This window comes from Tachysurus fulvidraco, chromosome 6 (assembly GCF_022655615.1).
Source record: "Tachysurus fulvidraco isolate hzauxx_2018 chromosome 6, HZAU_PFXX_2.0, whole genome shotgun sequence".
Taxonomy (NCBI): domain Eukaryota; kingdom Metazoa; phylum Chordata; class Actinopteri; order Siluriformes; family Bagridae; genus Tachysurus; species Tachysurus fulvidraco.
This window is the reverse complement of record NC_062523.1, coordinates 20846801-20871987: the sequence shown is the minus strand read 5'-3', so window position 1 is coordinate 20871987 and position 25187 is coordinate 20846801. Positions and strand designations below refer to the sequence as shown.

At 39.5% G+C, this 25187-nt stretch overlaps 1 protein-coding gene across 2 annotated transcripts in view; it reads left to right on the top strand.

The window, feature by feature from the left end:
• man1a2 (mannosidase, alpha, class 1A, member 2) overlaps nucleotides 1-25187 on the top strand; it is a 59070-nt gene that overhangs the window by 4169 nt on the left and 29714 nt on the right. For both annotated transcript variants that reach the window (XM_027164309.2, XM_047814748.1), the window contains one exon: nucleotides 14547-14802. In XM_027164309.2, the coding sequence (XP_027020110.1) occupies nucleotides 14547-14802 (256 nt within the window). The remainder of the gene's footprint in view (nucleotides 1-14546; nucleotides 14803-25187) is intronic.

Here is a 25187-nt window from a genome sequence, read left to right as displayed (position 1 = left end):
TTTTTCAGCTCTGCTGCATTATTGAGTTTACGGTAGTAGAGTCGCTGATCATGAATAATGTATTCTGCTGCCTGGTCATCTGCTTTCATTCATGACCCACAGAGATTAGCTCATTCTGGCCTGAGCTCTGTAGACAGACACGAGCGTTGTCTATCACTTGCTCCGGGCCGTGGTCGGTGCCGTGGTGTGTTCTGTGGTCTGTTCCAGGTTATGCCAACTATTGCAGGGTCTGTAACAATTAACTGCAGCAAAACGGGGCTTTTGTCTAAGAATATTGGCTGATGATTATTTTACAAATAAAATATTACATTTTTTATACTTTATTCCACTCTTGTCTTATTTTTGTTATTATTATGGTTATGTCAATTATCAGTGACTACGTAGTAAAACTACATAATGCAAAACTTAAATAATGCAAATTTGTAAAATATTTTGCTAACAGGTGAAAATAAATAACACAAACTTTGTGAATGAGGCCATCCATAAAAATATTTTGGTTTGCAGTAACAGTAAAAAAAAAATTTTTTATTTAGGTCTATATATTTTTTTTTCAAGTTTCAATGGAAAAAAAAAGTACAATTTTGGTTATGGTGATTACATAGGTATGAATTTAAACAAATTAGCATATCGTGATGTCACTGACTGGGTCTTCAACCTGTGCCTTCGGGCGCATCATTGCAAACCTCATTTGCAACCGACAAGTTAAAGCGGTGTCGAGCTGTTTTAGTGAATTTTTTAGATGTATTATGGTGCCCGAACCCGTATGACTTTAAACTGTGACCGCTAACATTTTGTTTACTGCAGCCGCAGCCATCATTACCAAGCACGAACCGTTGACTCTGACAGTGAATAAGAGTAGGAGACGAAGCGAACGCACAGGCCATAGTGTGACATAAACATAGATGATGTCACAGGTTTTTATTTAAAAGAAAGAACGTAGCCTTCTTTTGTATGTAGGCCTAGGCAATTTTTTTATTTACATTACTTACTAAAATTTAATTAATAATATTTTATTGCTTTTGTATTAATTGTTTGAAGAGTAAAAACAAAATTGGTCGATCTTAACGCAAATTTACAACCGGACTTAAAGCAAAAAAATAAAAAATAAAAAATTGAGTCGGCCCTAAATTGACACAGTCGGTCGGGTTACGGCAAACAAGAATATTTTTAAGGATGACCTGAGTAGTGAACTGCGGGAGATGGTTTTATACCGGCACTAAATCCATTGATCCATCGTTTAATCTCATGTTGTGCTGCAAGACCCATCGACCTTAATACATTTAGAGAGCAAAGCTATTAACATACTGTTGTATTTTCTCGTTACCTTTTTTTTTATCTGCATAATTCTGTAGAATCAATTAAAAACCCAATATCTAACTAAGTCTGTCAACTTCTGCACAGCTGATCTTAGCATTACATTCTCTTATTCTCTTCTCAAACCACACATGGAGGACCTGTGTGTAACTCTGGCTTTTTTTAAGGCTCCCAGTTCCAGACGATCATTTATCAAGTTTTTTTTTTAATACTAAATTGCAAGCAGTGAAAATCGATAGGGCACAAGCTTTCTGTGTACAATGACAAAACTGTTCCAATTAGTTTTTAGGCCAAAGCCTTTCATCAGGGCAAGAAATGAGAGATCCAAGAGATTCTCTTGTTTAGGATGTGTGCAGCTATTCGTTTCATGTAAAAATAAGTTATTGTTGTATCACATGAAAGGAGTTAAGACTTAGGACTAAAATAAAGAGCTTGCGCTTTCCCCAATAAGCCGTATGCATCACATAGCTGCCAATCACGTTCCTGTCCTCTTGTTGCCTTGTGTTAGAGTTCATGTGCTGTGATGCTGTAAGGTCAGTTACATTGGAAGCAGCTAAATTTGATTTCATTTACATTTCAAATGTGGAGATTCAGCTCACTATAAACACCTCTGACTTTATTTTTTCAGAATCACTTTTGAGACATGGGGCATCAAAGCTTTGAAATTGTCGCTAGCAAAACTCTTTAAAGTCCTGCATTACATTTACAGCTCAGCGTGACTTTCACTTCAAGGTTACTTCCAATTTACATGATCAAAATGAAGACAGTTGGGAAGCACATTTAGTGAGCACTGGTTTTAAAACAGACCGAAACCTCTACATTTGTAAGATCAATTATTTTTTGGTGTTGTATGGCTCGGTCTGGTCAGTTCCCGTTAATCAGTGCTCTCATTACAATACAATACATGACTAATAAGCGGTAGAAACTCGAAACTAAAGACTACATTAGGCCCTCGTGATATTTTTTTTTAAATGGTTCAGCATTAGCATTATGCTGAAAACATTCATGTTTATTCACTTCCCGATCAGATAGGATAGGATTAGATGGATGGATGGATGGATGGATAGAAATTCACCTTATGAAATTAACAGGGAAAGAAGTAGGTCTCTAACATGCTATATGATTTTCAAAAAAAATCTTTTATTTTTTGTCTTCCAAACTTTTTATTTATTAATTTTTTTAATAAACAGATGTATTTGGGACTTTTTTGATATTTGGTTTTAAAAATTGTTTCATTAATGGTCTTTATCAGAATTACTAAAGCTGTTGATCTATTTTATATTGCTATGAGCTATTCTTTACGTATGAAGTATTTGCGATTCAATAAGTGCTTTATCAGTAAGCACTGGGATGTTTTCTCTGGATTTCTTCATTTGATTAGTGTTTCTTTCCCCCGAAGACTTTATAATCCAGAGTCTGATTCTGCATTGGTAATGGTTCTCGAATGGTAATTTTTCATAATGATAAATCTGTGTAATAACGTCCTGCAGAACCTAAAATTTTTCTCCTAATCCGATCGCTGAATAAGTAGAAAGTTAGCATATGTATCTGTGTGCACCAGAGGCTCAGTGTATCTAGAAGTAATCAAGATAGCCTTATGAAGATCACACTAATTGAGTTAGCTCACACCTGCCAAAGCTAATCCACCAAGTGGAGAAAAGAAGACCTGAGGTAAACAGGTTTAAGATGAAGGTGTATCCCCAAGCTTACAGGAGGTTGTGGTCTTGTAGCACTTCTATACCGAGCCTTACATCTTTTGATAGAAATCTTTTCCTCCCTTAAATGGTCCCTGCAAGTCCCTGCATGTCTTGTCTAGTTGGTTTCCTGAGATGCTACATTACTGTGATGCAAGGGAAGGAAATGTTTAAAAAATTGCAGCCTCTGTATTGCTGAGCTGTGTGTCTACTTGGTGTAGCCAGACTGTAGTAAGCAGATTTGAAACTGAAGTTTCATTGCTCTATTGTTTGGTCTGGGGTTTTATTCCTGAGTGACCCAAAAATGTAATTAACGGGATTCAATGAATGCTAGTTCACGGCTTAACTGGATGCCTGGGACACTCAGAGATAGATATAGGTGATTTCTGATCATTAGATGCAGAGGTCTAAGGATAAACACTTGAGCATGAGTGTGTTTTAACCTGAGTATCGGCACAGCTGTAAGTCGGTGTAGGTGGCGTCGCCGTGCTGATCTTCATTATAACAGCATGATTACGAGTGCAGTACAATCTTTTATACAACAGCTCTACTAACAAAAATTAAATATTGAGTAGCTGACCTTTCAGACGCAGGATAACCAAATGTTCTGTTTATCTTTGCTTCATTAGTGGAAATGGACCCTGAAGAAGTAACACTCACGTTATAGCCCTCAGGCAGGACCACTTGCTTAAACTGATTTGTGCTTCCCTATTAAACGCGCTTTTTAATAAACGTCCCTTAAATCTTCATCCGAAAAGATTTCATAACACGTCAAAAGTTACATTCATGAAAATGATAGCTTGCCATCTTCACTGATAACTTCACCGTATTAACTGTGTAGAACTAGGGTTAGTAAATTTTATGTTTTGAACACAAAGGAGTGACGTGATGCACACTTCTTAGTGCAGTCATAATAAATATTAGCACGATTTCTTTACCGCTTGACGCATTAGTGGACCACAACTAACTGTTGTATAAGAATACATGTAAAAGAATGTTTCCCGAATGTTCAGAGGCAGATTGGAGTGTTTTGCTCAGTGGAGTTTGTCAGGCTGCGGAGCCATTGTGAGCTAATGGAGATAGCACTAACAGAAAAAAACAGCCCCACACATTGATAACAGAGCGTTTATCTAAAGCCAAGGCACACATTTTAGTTCTCTGGGTGCATAGAAACTTGTATGGTGAGGCATTAAGGTAGTAAATACAACTTTTTTTTTTTTACCCTATTTAAGCACAGCATAAGTAGATAAGTGCTGCATACTGTGGAATAATGTCTCAGTTAAAGATTCATGGTTATATTTTTAGTTGTTGGAGCACTATTTACAGAAATTTTAAGAAGTACATAATGTTCTAAAGCTTTAGTGGTTCTTGTCAGCACTTTGTTACCAAATTGATGTCTAATGTGTGTGTCGTGAAAATACACCAGTGTAGCAGATCAGAAATGATGTCAAATCCAACACCAATCCAGCAATGATTTAGTTCTAAGGTATTAGTCCGATCCGATCTCAACCCATTCACCTCGCCGATTCAAGATCCAATTATTATGACTGATGCTAAATGTGCGTTGTGCCTGTATGTTTTTTCTTGGTCACTTTAACAAAGCAATTCGGCTGTGTACAACAGAGAAGAGTGATGTGAGCGTTTAATCAGATCAGAGGGAGGAGCATGTAATTAAGTTTTATTGTGCTCCAGGCTGCTCCACTTTACTATTACTATGACCTTTAATCAATGAAACAGGATTTAGCTAGTTAACAGGCGACTGCTGACCGAGAGATAAATCCAAATAAACCAAACAAACAGGACTTTATCAATACCATTCTTTGTTAATCTCAATCAATTCTGCTAAAAAAACAAACAAAAAAACAACAGGATTCTTTCACATACACACACTAATAAAACCACTAAGAAGCTGAATAAGTTTTACCTTAAGGGAACTCCAAACTTTAGCTGCACATTTGCTGAGATTTTAATCACTATTTCATTGCTCTGTTTTATGAGTGATCATTTTTAAGTGTATACAGGTAAGCCGCAAAAGATGTGAGCATCAAGGAAACTTATTTTTTTAAAATAATAAAAAATTATTTATTAAACAGAAGTCAAAATTTTGAGTAAAGTATGTTCATTTATGCATGTAATATTTGGATGGGGCTCCTTTTGCACAAATTACTGCATCATTGAGGCTTGGGATGGAGGCGATCTGCCTGTGGCACTGCTGAGGTGTAATGGAAGCCCAGATTGCTTTGATAGTGGCCTTCAGCTCATCTGTATTCTGGGTCCTGGTGTCTCATCTTCCTCTTGACAATACGCCCCATAGATTCTCTATAGGGTTCAAGTCAGGTGAGTTGGCCGGCCAGTCAAACACAGTTAGACCACAGTCAGCAAACCAGTTCAGAGTACAGTAGTTTTGACACAGCGGGCAGGTGACAAGTCCTTCTGGAAAAGGAAATCAGCATCTCCATAAAGCTTGTTTAGCAGATGGAAGCATGAAGTGGTCTAAAATCTCTTGATACACTGATGCATTGACTTTGGACTTAGTAAAACACAGTGGACCAACAAGAGCAGATGACATGGCACCCCAAATCATCTCTGACTGTGAACACTTCACACTGGACTTCAAGTAGCTTGGATTGGCTTGTGAGTCTCCCTCTTTCTCCAGACTCTTTGATTAACAGATAAAATGTGAAATTTACTTTCATGTGAAACGAGGACTTGGAATGCTCCAGTTCTTCTTCTCCTAAGCCCAGGTAAGATGCTTCTGATGTTGTCTCTGATTCAGGAGTAACTTTACACTAGGAATGCGACACTTGTAGCCCATTTGCTGGACTCCAACCTCAGTTCACTCTTTGTGAAGCTCCCCCATGTTCTTGAATCAGCTTCACGTGACAATCTACTCAAGGTTACGGTCATCCCTGTAGCTTGTGCACCGTTTCCTACCACACTTTCCATTAATATGCTTTGATGCAGCACTCTGTGAACAACCAGCCATTTCAACAATGATTTCTGTGGCTTACCGTCCTTATGGAGGTTGTCAGTGAGTGTCCTCTGGACAACCGTCAAGTCATCAGTCGTCCCCATGATTGTGTTCTATGTGTAATGCATTGTTCAGTCTCTTATTTCAAACCGAACTTCTGCAACTCACTGCTTGCAGGTCCAACTATGAATGTACTTTGTAAATGATCCAAAATGCAGCTTCACCACTTGTTTTCAACCTGCCTAAGTTCTCACATACCACCCTTATGCTGCACTCCCTCCACTGGCTTCCAGTAGCTGTACACATCAGGTTCAAAACACAGATGCTTGGCTACAAAGCCAAAAATGGACCAGCTCCCTCTTACCTCAAAGCTGTTTTCACTCCTCACACTACACCTCGCTTCCTCAGATCTACCAGCACTGCTCGACTGGTCACACCATCTCTCAGCGTAAGAGTTAAGTATACAACAAGACTCTTCTCTGTTCTGGCACCGAGGTGGTAGAATAAACTTCCCAGAGATGTCAGAACAGCTGAGTCACTGGATATCTTCAACCAGCAGGTGAAGACCTACCTTTTCCTGAAGCATCTAAACTTACACTCTTCCCCCTCCTGTTTGTTTTCTGTGTATATTTAATACCCTGAAGAGAGTTTTAGGTTGATGGTGTAGTTGATTGTATTAATGTATACAATGATAGAGACTTCTGAACAGTTCTACATAATAAAGGAATTAAACAAATGGCAGACAGGCAAACGATAGTGGGGTGGTGTGATGTGGTTATTACATCTCACTTTTTGATATCTCAAGTTAATTAGTCTTCAATAACAGCATGTCCATGTCTTGTTGACGTGATGCATTTTATGGATGGTTACACGTTGCGAGTGGTGATGTGGAACTGTGTAACAGGTGCACTGAGCGTGTTTTCCAGTAGCGTTGCATGCGTAGACCTGTATAAGCATCTGCATTTCATAGACGCAAAGCCATCCAAGAAATGTATTTCTGCCAATACTGAAGCCAAAACGTATCATTATGACTGCTTTGAATGTCTGGGAGGAAAAGACAGATGTGAATACTCCTCAAGTATGTCTATATGCTTCTGGTTTGTGGTGTGAGTTTATTGGTTGTATTGTACTAAAGCATAATGAAATATTCTAAACATGTCTATTCTTAGCTTAACCCGGGTCTGAGCAGTCTACGTTGTAAGATGTGATGTTCATTAAAGTTGCGCTGTGTGCATTATTGTGATTGATAGGAAGGATCCCAAGTTACATTTTTTTTGTGTGTTTAATTAGGCAATTAAATGCAACTAGAAAATATATTTTTATTTAAATGAAGCAGTTTCATTTTTTTTGTTTTAAATATGCCCACACCTTACCTGTGGCTTGATACAGTACTTTTTACTAATGCAGAACAATTGTCGACAAGTACCTTTTGGTAGAGGTAATCGTCCTATAGCTTTGCGAGTACTTAATATTGTCCTAGGCTTTATTAGCTTTGCTCCACATCATCAACCTCCGTGATGTGTGAGATGTTGTCCACACTAACACACAATACTAAATAACAGCTGTTTCAACCCATCTTGTGGTCTGTATCAGTCTCCTTCCTGCCTAAAGACCTTTATCAGTCCAAAACACAGAGCACTTATTAAACCTTAATTGACGTCTTAATGATGTGCATTAAGATGTGTACTGCCTCCAGGTTGATCGTAGATGCTAACAGACAGTGAACAGAAAAGTCTACCTCCCTCAAGCCAACACAGTTTCCATGCAGTGCATCACAAATCCAGAGCATAACCATTACTACAAGAGACAGCTGAGATAGATGGATAGATAGATGGATGGATGGATGGCTCTACTTTAGTTTAACATGGAGGCCTGACTACAAATGCAGTACCTGCTGAGAAGACAAAGATATTGAAAATAAACAACCTTGTCGTCAGCAGCCATGTGCGTGCAAAGTACAACATCAAGATAAATGAAGCCATTTTCATATTTAAATTGCAGTCTGCATCCTTGCATACATTTCATTAATTTACACGGATGACTGCATAGACATACTGCAATAAGATTGATGCAATTGGCAATTTTTTTATTTAACAATGAAGTTAGGCAGCTATATATAAGTGATCAGGCAGCTATATTATATTGTCGATAGTTATTTAAGTGTTAAGAAAACTGTAACGCGTTCTATGAAAATGTTCTGCTTCTGCCCAAGTTAATAAACTTTGACCTCTGAGGCTGCCACATATTCATAATCCTGCACCCGTGCAAAACTTTCTTGCTGTTGAGCTCACTTGCCGCACCACCCGCAATGCAAAGCAGATGGTTAATTTTTTTTCTCTTCAATAAAATCCCCAAACCGTGGTGCTCACACGAAGAAGGAAATTACCTGGGTTCCAGACAGTGATGTCACGTTACACACTTCAGCTTTGCCTAACCACTGAGTAACATTGATCATCTTGTTACCATGGCACCTGTCATGGGTTGAGATACGTTAGACAAGTGAACACCACATACATCACCTCACAAAGTTGATTTTTTAGTATCAGGGAAGGATACGAGAATCTCTGAAAAATTGATAAAATTGTGATGGCTAGATGATTTGTGGGGTCCATGTGTCAATGGAGCAGAGCTGCTTTGGCAGAACAAAGGGGACCTGAGCTGTGTAAAAGCTTGCATGCTTGTTGAACGCTCTTATCACACTAAACTATTGATATGATGCAGTGTTAAGAGTTTTAAAGCATTAAAGTAGCTAAAAGGGGAGAAAAAGGCAAAGAAAAGTGCAAGGTAAGCTCAGTGGCACTTTAGCTTTAGGTTGTTGGGAGAGACCAAGAGAAATTCCCTGGACAGAATGGGGAATTGCACAGTCACAACAAGCTGCTGAATGGCATAGTCGTGGAAATCTGAGAATACTGTACGGGCTGTTCTGTGTCTGTATTTCCTTAGCTGTAATACTGTATTTGTATTTATAAATAGTTGTAAATAATAGGCACAGAGACGAGTCTCTTGTGTAGCTACTATTCATTATACGGAGATGAAGATGGAAAAAGGCAGGAGTGGCCTGAAAGGATAGATGACGTGGAATGTCAGTAGAAAGCCTTTAAGTCTGGTGCTGTTTGCTTAAAAGGCTTCTTTATCATTTGATACCATGAGGCATTTTCCCCCAAGTGCCCACTGGTTCAGAGTGATTTAGTTAGGAACAAACAGCTGCACAGCGCACTGTCTAAAAGAGATAGCAAGCACCTCCGGGGAATACGAGAGAGAGAAGAGGAAAAGGAGGAGGAGAAAAAGCCTTTATATGGTCCATATAATGGAAATGTAAGATGTTGACCTGGATTATTGCCCTGCTTTCTTTCCAGAGTTAGTCAGACAGATTTAATCACAAAGAAGATTTGACTTGTAATATATGATTTCAAAATGAGTGGACAGTAGGTAATTAATTCCTACATTGACTGGGATGAAATGCTTGTGTTCTAGATGTTTCTGATTCATTATTTAGATGCAGGTTATTTGTATATGTCCAAAAGTTTATGGATATCTGACCATCAGACCCATATCAGGTTCTTCTCCAAACTGTTACCACAAAGTCTGAAGCAGTTTGCATAGGTTGTCTTTGTATGTTGTATCAATTTCCCTTCACTGGAATTAAGGATCCCAAACATTTTCCAGCATGACAGATGGCCTTGAGCACAAAGCATGGCTTGCTGATATAGAAAAACTTGATTGTCCTACACAGAGCCATGATCTCAACAATAATGAACATCCTTGGCATGAACTGGACACTAGTTCATTTTATGTTCAAGATGTTATGTCATTGGAGTGAGTTGCACCTTGACTCCTGAACAACATGTAGAACATGGATGTCCATGTGAGCACACCTGAAGTCTCATATTCCGTCATGCTCCTCTGCTTGCTCAGGCCGGATGCCCTTGTGTGTTTTTTCAAAGTTCACATTGTTCATAAGTTCCATGAAGGGCTACTTTTCCTGCAGAATGATTCTGTAATTTTTTTTCGTTTGATATTTTAGCCGAGTACAATTTGTAGCTTTGTTTAGTCATCATTAAACATGAAATAAGTTCATATTGCTCTCATTTCATGGTGTTACAAGTTCTGTAATTTTTAAGGCGAGCTCCTGAGGTGCTGGATGGTTGTTTAATTTTTAATGCAGTCATCCAGACATTTTCATACGGCTGGGCTCAAAGGATCATAGTCAAGCGAACAAATAGTTTCTGGCCATTATTGTCAAGTTTATTACTGTTGAGCGACTGTCTAATTTGTCTTACTAAAAGAGAAGACATTTCCTTTCACTGTGTGGATAATATTTTCAGATAATCATTTACAAACCTTCACCGCTAAATAAATGATTTTTATGCACGGCTGCTTGGCAACACGTCTCCCAGTTTACAGATCAGAATAAACAACCCATCACCCTGTCCTGTGTCTGCTATTTGCCTTTCAAACATCACTTGAGATGGGAGCGTGGTGTGTAATTACCACAGCATACTCTGTATGGAGAGCGCAAACAAGACAAGCGGTGAAGAATGGCATTTTAAAGGGATCCTGTTAATGACCTGAACAGGAAGCAGTTGTGAAGTGGCTCTGAAATGAGCACTGGTCACTCAGCGGTCAATCTCAATCTAACAGCAGTAGATCTGACACTGTGCTCGGGCAACCGGGTGCTGTAAGCCATTAAAATGTAGGCTTTTATTTGTCATTACTGATTCTAATAAAGTCTTTTATAATTACATTTGTTTTTAAAATCTCATTTTATTAGATACCAGCTGCCTTGATGAGAAACAGGATCAGCCAATTGGGATGTTGCATTTTTTCTTCTTCTTGGTTCTATATAAAAGCTACTCTCCTGCTTCACTATGGCACAGAGGTGGAGTTGTGCTTTTCACTGCAAAAGTAAAGAAGACCAGGATTTATTATTGTATTGTTATTTTTCCCAATTAAATTGTTCAGTGTTGGATTTTATTTTCATAGATGGATTTTATGGCAATGCTAATAATATGGTTAAAATAGCATAAATACATGTTCTCATGTTTCCACCTTCATCATCCCACTGAATTGAACTCCAAGCAGCCAGTATAACACACGATGTACCGCTGAGTCGTTTTTAGATCCAAGTGTGATGTACACAGACACTGATTCTACCAGCTGAGGTAGAACCCGGTGTGTGTAAAAGCGATGGTTTACAATAACCGCCCCTTGCCTGGCTACACTGCATGTCTGTTGTGTATTCTGCAGTGAGAGACCCCCAAGTTCATGCTTGTTTTGAAACCTGTGACTTTACGCTCATCCAAACAAAGCTAATGTTTTTTTAAATAGGTGCATTTGTATATTTTTCTTTTTCAATTCCCATGCAAATCCAGCCAACTGTTTTTTGTGCATCTGTGATATTGCAGCAGACTGTGATCAGTGCTGTCTGTACTTTGTCACATGTATTGAGCTCACATACACCCACAATATGTTATTGTCACTTTGACCGACAGGAGACAGAGTATTTCCCTCCACCTCAGATAGTGTGCTTTTGTGTTCTCGCCACTCAGGAATCTTCTTGTTTTCTTTTTCGTTTTGGTTTGCCCCTGCTGTTTTTACAGCACAACAGTCCCTGTAAATCCACTGACCATGAAATCCTCAGAAAATAACACCACCTGTGTGATTTTTGTCCCTTTTTTTTTTTTTTTTGGCAAGGATCACTGACTTTTAAGTGCAAATGTTTAAACAAAAAGAGACAAATTATTTACACTCAATCACTAGGTCTCTTGGGAGCCTAATTCATTTCATTTTAATTACTATGATCCTTTATGTTGCATAGCTGTTGCATATTGTTGTTAGTTAACATTCAAATGCTTGCAAATCGGATCATTTTATCCAGCAGTTATAGAACGTTACCAAAGTGCAAATATTTCTGAGTGTCTAAGTGCTCTGTTTGAAGCCTGTCCCCCTTTCAGAGTGTCAGTCATCTCACCCCCCCCCAGAACCCCCTCACTCCCCTCATAGTCTTGAAAAAGCATGAATCTCCCTGACAGTAAAAATAGATTTCTCCTGCTCTCTCTGTTCTCACTGTGAAAGGCAGAAAACGAGACTTGAGTTAAGCGTAATGACGAGGTTGAATAATGGCCATCACACAGACCTTCTGTGCCTGGTGAAGCAAACAGGAAAGATCTTCTCCTAATGTAAAGGACACTGCCCCTCAGTGAGCACAGCCCCCTAAGACACGCATGCCTCTGGTCTTATTTGAATATAAATCATGCGTTTTCTTGGTCATCTGTGTTTACAGGATTTTTTTTTTAAAATGTATTCATTTATTTTTTTTTTTTTTGAAGGCCATAATTGTATACCTTCATAAATATCTCCCTGTGTCATTGTATGCAAAAAACTTTACCTGCTTTCTTGCACTCATTTGTTTGTTGCTCCTCATTTGATTTACTTGAGTGCCACACCTGCTTTCTTCAATGTGACACAGTGTCTGTATGTATTTATGGGTCTGATATCTCTTGGGTCTGATCCCTGCTGGGTCTGATCCCTGCTGGGTCTGATCCCTGCTGGGTCTGATGCCTGTTGGGCCTGATGCCTGTTGGGTCTGATGCCTGTTGGGTCTGATGTCTGTTGGGTCTGATGTCTGTTGGGTCTGATGTCTGTTGGGTCTGATGCCTGTTGGGTCTGATGTCTGTTGGGTCTGATGCCTGTTGGGTCTGATGTCTGTTGGGTCTGATATCTGTTGGGTCTGATGTCTGTTGGGTCTGATGTCTGTTGGGTCTGATGTCTGTTGGGTCTGATGTCTGTTGGGTCTGATGCCTGTTGGGTCTGATGTCTGTTGGGTCTGATATCTGTTGGGTCTGATGTCTGTTGGGTCTGATGTCTGTTGGGTCTGATGTCTGTTGGTACTGATGTCTGTTAGACTTAGTTCAGGGTAGGGGGAATAACATGGTATACTTTTCTGTGTTTTGGACATGCCAAGATGTTGAAGACTTAACCCCAAAAATCCAGAGCATTAAAAAAAATCTATGTGCTAAAATAATCTGAGACTGTCGAATGTCGTGTGAATGCAATGGTGTACTTTCATTTGTTCATCTGTCTCCCCGTGTGTCTGTTTGGCCAGTTGGTTCAGAAAGCTGTCGATATTTTCCTAAATGTGTTTTACCATGATACTTCAGGCAAGTATGATGTCAGAGTGTGCCTGCAGTACAAAGAAGAAATCTGGCAGAAGTGTACCAGACAAAAGTGAAGGGAATCCGTGAGCTCAGTAGTCCCAGTTAAGAGAGATTTGTAGTTGAACGTAATACAATGTCCTGGGAGAGTGCACAACATTAGGCTCAGACTCTCCAGTGTAATGCTGGTGGTTATTGGTGTTTACCATCATCGGTACAGACCTTTTAGTCTGATCAAGTCTTTTACTGGAAACATTAGAGTCTGAAAACATCTATTGCAACCTAACTGCATTACTGACTGTTGTTTATGGTAAAGCCACTTAACCTCAGCAGCCCTGTTCTCAGATTAGGACATGTGTAACAACATTCAGAAGGAAGGTGTGATCAGAGGTTTTACACAGCCGAACCACCTCCTGTTCTACTTGCACTGTACATTTGTTCTAATAGTGAGTATTTAACAGTTTTGCTACAATCTGTGGAGTTACTGATCTCTTACAAATTGCTTGTTTGTTCGGCTGAAACTCGCAATGGGCTAACACTACAGGGTATAGCGATTTATGCTGGATAATAATAATAAAAAAACAACATTTTCATGGGTTATGTGTTTTGATTGTGTCTTGAGTGTGTTTCCTGCTCACCAAAGATTTGGGTTTACTTTTATAAGCCAGAATGCAGTTTTGTCTAATGCTGGGCTCACACTGTACGGCTGTTCATAATCCTTTGCGATTGTCGCTAGTCAGACTGTACGAACATGATAACCATGTCACACTGTAGGATCTTAATTATGTCAGACTGCATGACAGTCAAGATGCATCAGAATATGACGCACACAAGAAGACATGTCTGGGGTTTTATGTCGTTAATCCGTGACACGTTCAGACCCACATTTTTTCCTAAAATGGCAGGTAGCAGCAGTCTGTAGCGTTCGTTTTGTTTATGCCAATCCTTGATGATAAAAACAGAAGATGTGTGTGGAGCAAGTCATGGCCGGGTTTGCGTCATCCGGTTTACCTTCACATATATCTCTTTGTGTCATTGTATGCAAAACACCTTCTCCTCCTTTCTTGCATTCATTTGTTTGTTGCTCCTCATTTGTTTTACTTGAGTGCTGCCTCTGCTTTCCTTAAATTGAGACACTGTGTCTGTATGTATTTATGGGATTTGTCTGATATCTCTTGGTCTTTGTTGAGTTCAGGCTGGGTGGAATAACATGGAATACTTCATCTGTGTTTTGGACATGCCTTAGCAAGATAAGAAACCCCAGAAAGCCAGAGCGTTAAAAATAAACTTCTTTTACATCAACATCTGGGTACTATGTCTTTTTGTGATAACTTAACATTTGAAATGACTGAACGTGTAAATGATGTCATCCTTTATTAATTTCTATGCCCTGCTGTGCTTGTGCCCTTCTAGGGAAGAGGAGGAGAGCCTCCGCAGTAAAATCCGGGCAGATCACGAACGTGCACTGCAGGAGGCCAAGGAGAAGCTTCGCAAGTCCAAAGATGAGCTGAGGGCAGAGATCCAAACCGAAAAGACTAAGGTGATGAAGGAACTGAAAAAGGATGGGCCAAAGCCTCTGCCCCCAGTACCCATGCCCAAACTGGTGGGCATCAATGATGGAGACCCTGGAGACCCTGATGTTAAAGAGAAACGGGACAAGATCAGAGAGGTGAGAGCAGTGTGTGTGTAGTGATATGTGCAGTTCTCTAGGTGCAAATCTATAAAACCTGTTCTAACAGGAACTGGGAGCAGCACTTCCCTTATTGTACATTTCTAATATGGAAAGTATTAGTTACATAATTAAGACTAAGTTAGCTACATGTTCTGCTCTGAAACTGTTGTGGTAATGTCATCACACGTGCCAGACTGTTGCGGTAAAGGACATTTCTTACTCGCACGTACACACAACATTTTACATGTGCTAGTCAGGTAGTGATTCAGATGGATTGTAAACCCTGAAGAAGTGGACAGCGGGCTTTTAAACCTGTCCTTATTATGGCCTGGATATCTGCAGCGTCATAAAGAGACTGGAGACATGGGGTGAGAGGCTACTGAAAAGCCATCTGCCTGAGCAGCAGAACACTGCTCATATGACACATACAGGTGTAGGAGGAGGGAATGTTGATCGGTTTATAATTATCCTCCACTTCAGGTTTGTGTAGGTCACAGAAGGGACATCTGCCATTCACCATAGGATGTTGACCACTCAGGAGCTCACATGTGTGGACGCACACACACACACACGCACGCACACACACAAATAAACAGAAGTGTCCTGTAGGGCATGGTCCATCTTGCCCTGTTTCAGTGGAAGCCTCACAGCAGGGCCATCTGCTGCTCACAAGGGGACCTTAATTCTCCTCATTGTTTATGTGTCATGGGCATCAAAATGTCAAGATATCAAAGGACTGAAAAGCAGGTGCAAGTGGAAAACACTTACAGATGCATAAAACGCACAGTAATACAGTGTCTTCATACAAAGCTTGAATACCAAAATTTGCATTTATTTACACTGACCCAGTATGAACACAGTTATATTTCAGTACAAAACACTAATGTACACTTTTCATGTTGTCACTATCGGGTTAAATCACATGTACAACATCACAATGTGCATTGAAGTTTCCTCTCATCTGAATTTCCTGAATTTGTGCACAACATTGTCTGACATTACATCTGAAACCAAGACATTATAATCCATAAAAGGAACCCCGAGGGCACAAAAACACAAGTGTTTATTACAACAGTCTGTATTAAGAAAAAGTGATTGCTCCCTTCCTTTCAGTAGCTGGTTATAAAGCCCCTTAAACAGCAGTAACTGCATCCAAACATTTTCAGTAGCTGTTAATTACACTGTTGTGGGGGAAGTTTGACCTAATCCCACTTGCACACCTGCTTCAGCCTTTGAGCCTTTGAGCACGAACTGCATGGTTCAGGTCCTGCCACATTTTATTAGGGTTTTATGACTTTGACTTGGCCATTCCAAAAGTTCACATTTCTTATGTTTGTGAAGTAAGCTCGTGTGCTTTGGATCATTGTCTGGACCTGTGGACCGTCTCAAACCTGAAGATATTGATATCTTTCACATCAAAGTCAAGAAAGAAGTACCAAAAATACAGTCTATCTACGTACTACTAAAAATTCAAACAAACAGTTTACACAGAAGAAAGAAGAAAAAAAGACATGAGCACAGAAAATGTTCCTGCATCCTTCCTATATTTGGCCTGTTTAAAAACCTGTACACTTGAACGAGCACATTAACCCCACTTAGGTGACGCCCCCGGATTGCCTTTGGACATAACAGTAGAAATGACACGTTATGAGTATTCAACGTGGAACAAACTAAGAAACCCAGACACTGGTGCCAAAAGAAAGAAAATCAGCAAATGAAATTTCGCTTCTGCTGGCTGAGGTAGAAGCCAGAGCAAACACATTATTTGGTACATTAAGTACTGCAGTTAGTGACAGTACATTGTTTAGCAGACTGTCTTTTTAGCTGACAGCGATAAATAAGCCACACTACATTGTGGATGACAGGGCTTTTTTTTATGTTGATTGGCTTCTCTAAACAAAGTAAGTATATTCATAGCACTTTCCTATTTCCAAAAATCTGCCTACTTAGTGATTAGCAAGATATATAGGTGGGTCCTAATGTACAGTCTCAGAGCTCCTGTGAGATGAACCACATCTTCCACCATTTCTCCACTTGTTTTCACCTCTTGCAGCCACAGAACCACTTTGCTTTCACAGCTGTCGGTAGGCCTGGCACGATTAATAAATAACCACCTGGTCGTGAGTATTTAATCTAACCGTGGTTATTTCAGATAACCGCAATTATTGCGCATCGTACCACCCGTAACCTGCAGCATGCCTACGCTTGGTTCATGCTCCAGAAGCTTTCACATCGGCTGCCATTGTTACGTTCCACTGAGCCACGGCTTATAGGAGAGTTTTCAGTACTTTTGATTTGATTTAAAAACAGTGTTAAAAGTAATGCAAATACAAGGTAAATTTCTTCAAGAAGCTTTTTTAGTTTGTTTAATCATTTGTTTAATCCACGCTGTTTTCATTCTCTTTGTTTTCCGCATTGTGCAAGCAGTAGACTAAAGAAAGGCCAGAAGAAAAAAACGCATCGCTGGTTCTAAAGGTTAAGAAAAAGAATGAGATGCGGACTTTGGGTTCACTCATCCACCCCATCACGCCTGTCACATGATTTTGTTTATGATTTCCAGCATATTCCCCCACAACATACCATGTAATAATAGAACAAACTGTGTATATGGAGTTCATGTAGTTTATAGATTTTTCATTTAAGGTCCACTTACTAACTTCTGCACTTTTATAGTGAAGTTTGCATGTCAAGCCATTTTGACAAACAATGCAATGTCACTTTAATTCAGCAAGGAGCATGTGGCAAAAATGGACTCAACCCAGAAACTGTCACAGTGCTGAAACTACCATAGCTGTGACATTTATGGCTTTTTCTGTTACCATTATAGTTTATTGCGATAGCTTCTGTTAATACCAGAATTTTCCATTTAAACACATTCTATAAAATCTTTAATATTTAAAGTGTTTGGTGCATTAATCGTATACTGCAACTTATAAAGGATTCAAATTAAACGATTACAATTATTTGTGACAATAGTTTAATGAATATTTTACAATCGCCATAATCGTCAAAGCCCTAAAACAGACAATTATTTGTCAGCCACATTTCATCGTTCTCAGCTCTAGCTGTTGGAGGACTAAAATATTCTGTTTCTCTGGAAAGGTTTTTACTACCCTTCACTTTCACTTTACAACTTTCAATTTTGCTCAAGTGTCTGTAAGCACACTGCAGTTATATATATGATGATTTCCTCCCACCTTGTACAACCATGGATGGCTTACCCTTGAGGTACTGTGTGTGTGTGTGTGTGTGTGTGTGTGTGTGTGTGTGTGTGTGTGTGTGTGTGTGTGTGTGTGTGTGTGTGTGTGTGTGTGTGTGTGTGTGTGTGTGTGTGAGGTCCTGTGATGGATCGTTGTGTACTGGGAGAGGCTCTGGTCCCTACAGAACTTGAATTCCTGTAATGGTAATTGCTGAGCAGTAGGAGAGCTGGTGCATGGAAACTGACGAATGAATGAAAACTAGCCAGGTAGAAAACGAATAATGGTTGATGTTTTACTTTGGAGCTCCTTGGTATCGTGCAGTTATAAATGCTACAGGACAAATAAAACAGTAGACAAAATACTAATATGCCAATACTAATATACCAATACTAGTCATCATCTAAAAAAACCCCAAAACAACAAAAAACATTTTTTGGCGAATAAAAATGCATAAATATTCATTTCTGGATTGGTCTTTACCTTGTGTCATTTCATCATAAAGAATGCTCAACTACAATATTTCAGGTGAAAGCATTTTGCCTGTAAGACGTGCTTTAATTAGCACCGTGCTCACCTTGAATAGCGTGACCGAGAACAAGATGTACCCATAATGCCGAACTCCCCAGGCTTTTGCCTCAGCAGCACACCTCATCCGAGTCCATGTTTGAACAGATTAAGCATGAGATTTGGCTTCATTTCACATGTTTGGATTAGCTTGTTGCAAGCGCTTGAGATGAGAAGCAAAATAGAGAGAAGGGAAGTAGAGCTTTCATCACATCTGCCAGGGTTTTGTTTGTGCTTGTGTGCCACTGTGTGCACTGCGGTTTGTGCTTATGTCCGTCATCATCCTCCCTGCTGCTGACCCTGTTCCATCTCTCTGTCTGCTGTGTCCCTTGCTGTCTGTATCATGCACGAACCTTCTGTAAGCTGAGAAGAAAGATGCTTTCTACACTCAGAAATGAATACCTTGCTGTTCCTGTGAGGTGTGAAGAATTGGACTCTAAAGGATCTGATCTAACTGATCATGCAGTAATCAGCAGAGTGAAGCTCTAAAGTCAGACTAACTATTAAGCCTTCAGAGTTACATATCTGTTTGACAGCTCACTGCATTTCTAGTTCCTCTGTAATATGACCAGGTACTGAAATAAAATGGTGGCGTTCATTGATTAAATGTTTTTTTTTTTATTGATTTAACACATGGTATAAATTCATATACATTCTATATAAATTCAGGGTCATTCTTATACATTTCTCTGTATAATACTATATTTTATGTTTATTATATTTTATTACATGTATGTTCATGTATCATTTTATTATTCTTTTTTAAATTGTGTGAATTGCTAGTTGTATTTATTGTTGCAATAAGTATATACAGTAGGTAAATAAATACAGTGGGGTTCGAAAGTTTGGGCACCCCAGGTAAAAATTTGTATTAATGTGCATAAACAAGCCAAGAAAAGATGGAAAACTCTCCAAAAGGCATCAAATTACAAATTAAACATTCTTCTAATTTGTCAAAAAAGATTTATTTCCATCATTTACACTTTCAAAATAACAGAAAACAAAAAAGTTTGGGCGCCCTGTAGAGTTTATAGCATGCACCACCCCCTTTGGAAAGCTGAGACCTGACAGTGTCATGGATTGTTCTCAATCATCATCTGTAAAGACCAGGTGATGTCGATCTCAAAGGTTTTAAATGCCCAGACTCATCTGACCTTGCCCCAACAACAGCACCATGAGTTCTTCTAAGCAGTTGTCTAGAAAACTGAAACTGAAAATAGACGCTCACAAATCAGGAGAAGGCTATAAGAAGATAGCAAAGCGTTTTCAGATGCCAATATCCTCTGTTCAGAATGATTTGACTTCTCCTGATTTGTTTGACAAATTAAAGAAATGGCAGTCATCAGGAACAGTGGAAGTTAAAGCAAGATCTGGAAGACCAAGAAAAATATCAGACAGAACAGCTCGCACAATTGTGAGACAACCCACGTTTGACTGCACGATCCCTCCAGAAAGATCTGGCAGACACTGGAGTTGTGGTACACCATTCCACTATAAAGAGATACTTGTACAAATATGGTCTTCATGGAAGAGTCATCAGAAGAAAACCTCTTCTAGGTCTCACCACAAAAATCTTTGAAGTTTGAAGTTTGCAAATGAACATATAGACAAGCCTGATGCATTTTGGAAACAATTTCTGTGGACCGATGAGGTTAAAATAGAACTTTTTGGCCGGAATGAGCAAAGGTACGTTTGGAGAAGAAAGGGCACAGAATGTGATGAAAAGAACCTCTGTCCAACTGTTAAGCATTGGGGTTGAATTGCAGCCAGTGGCACAGGGAACATTTCACGTGTAGAAGGAAAAATGGATTCAATGAAATTTCAGCAAATTTTGGACGCTAACTTGGTGCCATCTGTGAAGAAGCTGAAGTTAAAGAGCGGATGGCTTCTACAAATGGATAATAATCCTAAACACACCTCAAAATCCATGGTGGATTACATCAAGAGGCGTAAACTGAAGGTTTTGCCATGGCCTTCACAATCTCCTGACCTCAACATAATTGAAAATCTAAGGATAGACCTTAAAAGAGCAGTGCGTGACAGACAGACGACTTTGGAAGGAAGAATGGGCGAAGATACCTCAAACAAGAATTGAAAGACTCTTGGCTGGCTACAAAAAGCGTTTAGTGACGAAAGTATGAAAGTGACGTGACCTACGGCGACCCATACTCAGAATTCGTTCTTTGCATTTGACCCATCCAAAGTGCACACACACAGCAGTGAACACACACAGAAGTGAACACACACCCGGAGCAGTGGGCAGCCATTAATGCTGCAGTGCCCGGGGGGCAGTTGGGGGGTTCGGTACCATGCTCAAGGGCACCTCAGTCGTGGCCGGCCCGAGACTCGGACCCACAACCTTAGGATTACGAGTCAGACTCTCTAATCATTAGGCCACGACTTGTTTACAAGCTTGTGATACTTGCCAAAGAGGGTAGTACAAGGTATTAACTCTGCAGGGTGCCCAAACTTTTGCAGATGCCTTTTTTTTCTGTTTTTTTTTAAAGTGTAAATGATGGAAATAAAATCTAACTTTTTTTTTGACAAATTATAAGAATGTTTAATCTGTAATTTGATGCCTCTTGGCTTCTTTATGCACATTAGTACAAATTTTTACCTGGGGTGTCCAAACTTTCGAGCCCCACTGTACGGGTGTGTGTGTATGTACGTGTGTGTGTGTATAGAAATATAGATACTATAGATAGATGTGTGTGTATGTATATATGAACGTATACTTGTTTGTACTTAATTTATTTTTCGGTAATTCATCTTAAATAGGGAAACTAATATGGAAAGTTTTAGTGTATTATATAAATACATATTCATATATTCTTTTTTTTTTATTTTTTTTTTTTTTATAAATGAACCGCTCATGGAATTGCAGGAAAAAAACCTATCAAGTAAAACAAACTTTAATCCTTAGACTTAGAGTTTACAGCCATAATTCTGCTTGCCTCCTGAAATACATAGAACAATCATTTCCACATCATTTCTGGCATTAGAACTCAGTACCCCCTGTTTATATATTTATAAGCAGCAACCAGGCTCAATCTTGTGTAACTCCATTTTACATTAAAGAACATTTACTGGGTTAAATATTACTTTTATGGAATTCCACAATTACATCAAACATTTTTGTGTGTGTTTATCTGATGAAGCTCTGCACCAAATCATCCAGAAACTTCTCCTTACATTTTGCTGTGTGCTGTGCTGCCATGGCTAAACATGATATGTCTGGTACAGGAGTCATTGCAGAGAGCAGTGGAGCCGATGCTTAGAGACTCACTCAAGAAACAGAAAATGCAGCATAAAAGTTAACAGTGATGTGTGTGTTTTTTTTATTTCTTGGAGAAATTGTGTGCCTCTTTCCTTCCAAAAGAAGTGAGAAGAAAACCAAAAAAAATTGGTATTAAACCTGGACCTGCAGGTTTCTGTGCTTTGTGCTTACTGTGTTCTCAGTGATGACTAAACTAAACGGAGCAGGATAAGCTGAGAGTTGATCTGGGCTTGTGGGATGTTGATTAGCTGCATGTAGTGTGCACTTGACTCATTCAGCGTGGAGTTGGCTTGCTGCTGGTGGTCGTGTGTCAGAGTGCCGGTGATTGTTGGCAGGAGGAGCAGAATGCCTTTCGGATACTGTGTCCTGGATGATACTGGTGCCAGATTAATAACTGAGCATATGCCTAAAAGACAGCTGAAATAGGCTGTAATACCACCTATACAACCACCGTGGTCACAGTGCTATAAGGAAAATGAAGATGGGATGGAGGAAAGAGGGTGGGTTTCATAGGATTTGTAAAAGGTTAGTGTCTGATTTTATATCAGATTGGTGATTATAGGCTCAAATAAAAGCAAGAATATGTCTGTTGTAGTGGATTCTTCCTCTATTCAGGACTTATCTCGAACTTGTTTACGCTTCAGTTTTGCAGTGCTTGGGCACAGCCTGACCTGTGGCACTGTGACTCATGCTGGTTATTGTCCTCTTGAAGCCTCCTGAGTGAACACACGCATCTAAAAAAAAAAAAAGCATTATTTTTAACTGTTAGACGTGGATATTGTCCAGGCCTTTACAAGTGTCAGCCTGGCACCAACAGAAGCTGGTGGTACCGGATTACTGTGTTGAAAAGCAGAAACTGACTTACAGAAAGGTTTCTGCAGAGTTCAGTCGGGAGGAGTTCACGAGTGATGAATTTTGATACATGGCACAAGAAGCTTCATTAATTGTGAATGCATATGAGTTTGGTGTCACAACTAAAGCTATAATTGGTGCTTAGCTGCAGACCCTGTTTATGAAGTGTGTGCTGCACCATGTTAACACAACACTGACTGCTCTGTAAAACAATCTTCACTTCCTCCTACACGTCTTTGTCCTGTCCTTTCTGGAGGAGCCAGTTGGCACCGCTTGCCAATGCTGATCTCTTTCCAAGCATCAGAATTTTCTTTGTCTAATTCCACTATATGTTAGTCACACCTTTCGTCTTTCGTGCAACATCACCTTTTTCTTCATAAGTTTGCTTTCCTTTGTTTGTTCCTTTATCTTTCATTTACCACATCCTGGAAAATTGGCAGTTTAAAGATAATGTTTGACAATGTAACACTATCCAGCCCTTCCCCATTTCTCTCTCTCTCACACACACACACACTCTTTACAAGCTGAAAAGAACAGTTTAGAAGGTGTCTAGTTTCTGATTCTAATAACATGTACTGATCATGAACATAAACATGAATATATGTTTTACTCCCTGCGTTTGTTGTTCATGTTTTGATTTATTTCCTTTTACGCTCCTCCTTCACTCCTACTTTTCCTTCTTTATGTCTTGTCTGCTCTCTTGAGCTGGCACGTAGGTTGAGTGTTTAGGAAGCGCTCCAGACAGAGCGATTTGCTCTAAAAGGATCTCCCTGTCATGCTTGTCTTTCAGCACAGCATAGAAAAACCATCAGGGCCCCAAACAATGCCTTCATTTAATCCACCTAAGAACCGTGAGCTGCTTTCTGGCATCAACATGATAACGAGTAAAGATGTCTCAGTATGTTCATTGTGAAGCTCTGAGACTTTAACTGCTATGGTACAGAATGGACATTAGTGCCCCAGCTGTGAGTGAGAAATTTAATAGGCTTCCTCTACGGATGACCTTCATAAAGCTGAGTCAGTCTGTTCACACAGTCCATGGCTGAAGGACTGGATAAAACACTGTGATGGATGTGTTTATGGGCAGATTTGTGGGAGCTTCTGCAGCAAGCTGTGCAGAGATTTTGCAGGAATAACTCAGATCCTTGGCTTCAGGATGCATGTCCTAACCTTTTAAGACTTAAACATGCCCACAAGGCACAATTTCACTTGTTGTGTCCTTGTCCTTCAGCCGAACTACATTTGTTGTGTTTGAGTTCACTTCTTCAGCGTGTTCCTTGACCAGCAGTGTATGTTTTTTGGTGTTGCTAATATTCTTTAATAAAAAATGAAAAGGCACCCAATACATTCGCTTGCCAGGCTATATTATGGCTTTAGTAGGATTAAATCATAACAGATGTCCTGTGTCAGACTATTTTAATGTTAATTGTCTCCTCTTGCTCAGAGCACTCAATATAGCGTTTATATACATTATTGTTCTGTAGAACATGTCTCTAAATCATCCACAATGTAAAAGCCACTGACAGGTGAATTGAATAACACAGATGATCTCGCTACAAAGAGGTGGGGTGTATTATGCGGCAAGTGAAAAGTCAGTTCTCAAAGTCTGTGTATTGGAAGCAGGAAAAATGGGAAAGTGTACGATGGCTAAAATGGTATGTGTATGCTATTTGTATATATAGGATAAGAGTATATGATATTCTTTGTGCGTCTGTCTTCCTCTTTTCTTGTCCCAGGGTGTGGACAGAAGTGCTGACTTTGCTGGAAAGTTTTACAAGGTTTGCTGCGCACTGTGTAAGCACAAGCTCACTGTAGATCTCTGGTGAAAACCAAGTTGTGAGTGTTGAGGCCGGTATGAGATGCAGAGGGCACCAGTTTAGCTTAGGCAGGAGGAAATGATATTTGAATTTCCAAATATTAAAGGTCTTGCTGACGTTGCTTTCCTTTTTCCAGAAGCCCATTAAGTGTTAGTTATACCATAATTCTTGTGGAACTCTACAGGAACAGTCTAGATATTGTTCTGAAATTTGATATGGACCTTGTGGCTTAAATCTCTTGGTAGTGTGTAAGATTTTTCCTTATCTCAAATTTCCACAATTTATTCTTAAAGCGAAACGCCTCCCAGCGAAAGGAACGTCAGGTTAATGTTCAGAACTCAGCAGTGTTGTTCAACATAACAATGATGTAATTACTTCATTTCAGGACTCCAATGCTTGATCACAGGTATTGATGACTTCCTTTGGTTTGTCTGCCATGGCCAGCAAAGCTGCAGGAAAACAGATATCATGTCACAGCTTGATAATTCACTTACATTTTGCTTGCATACATTGCATCATTGTACTGCAGGAAGTTCCCGACTTTGAATAGTAAAGTAAAATTTGATCTTGTGTCCTTAGGATGGAGGACTGTAACAAATAAACTGTAACAGATGTAATCTCGAGGCTTCTGTAATGTTCACGTATGTTTGAGACCAGCCTTATCAAACATAC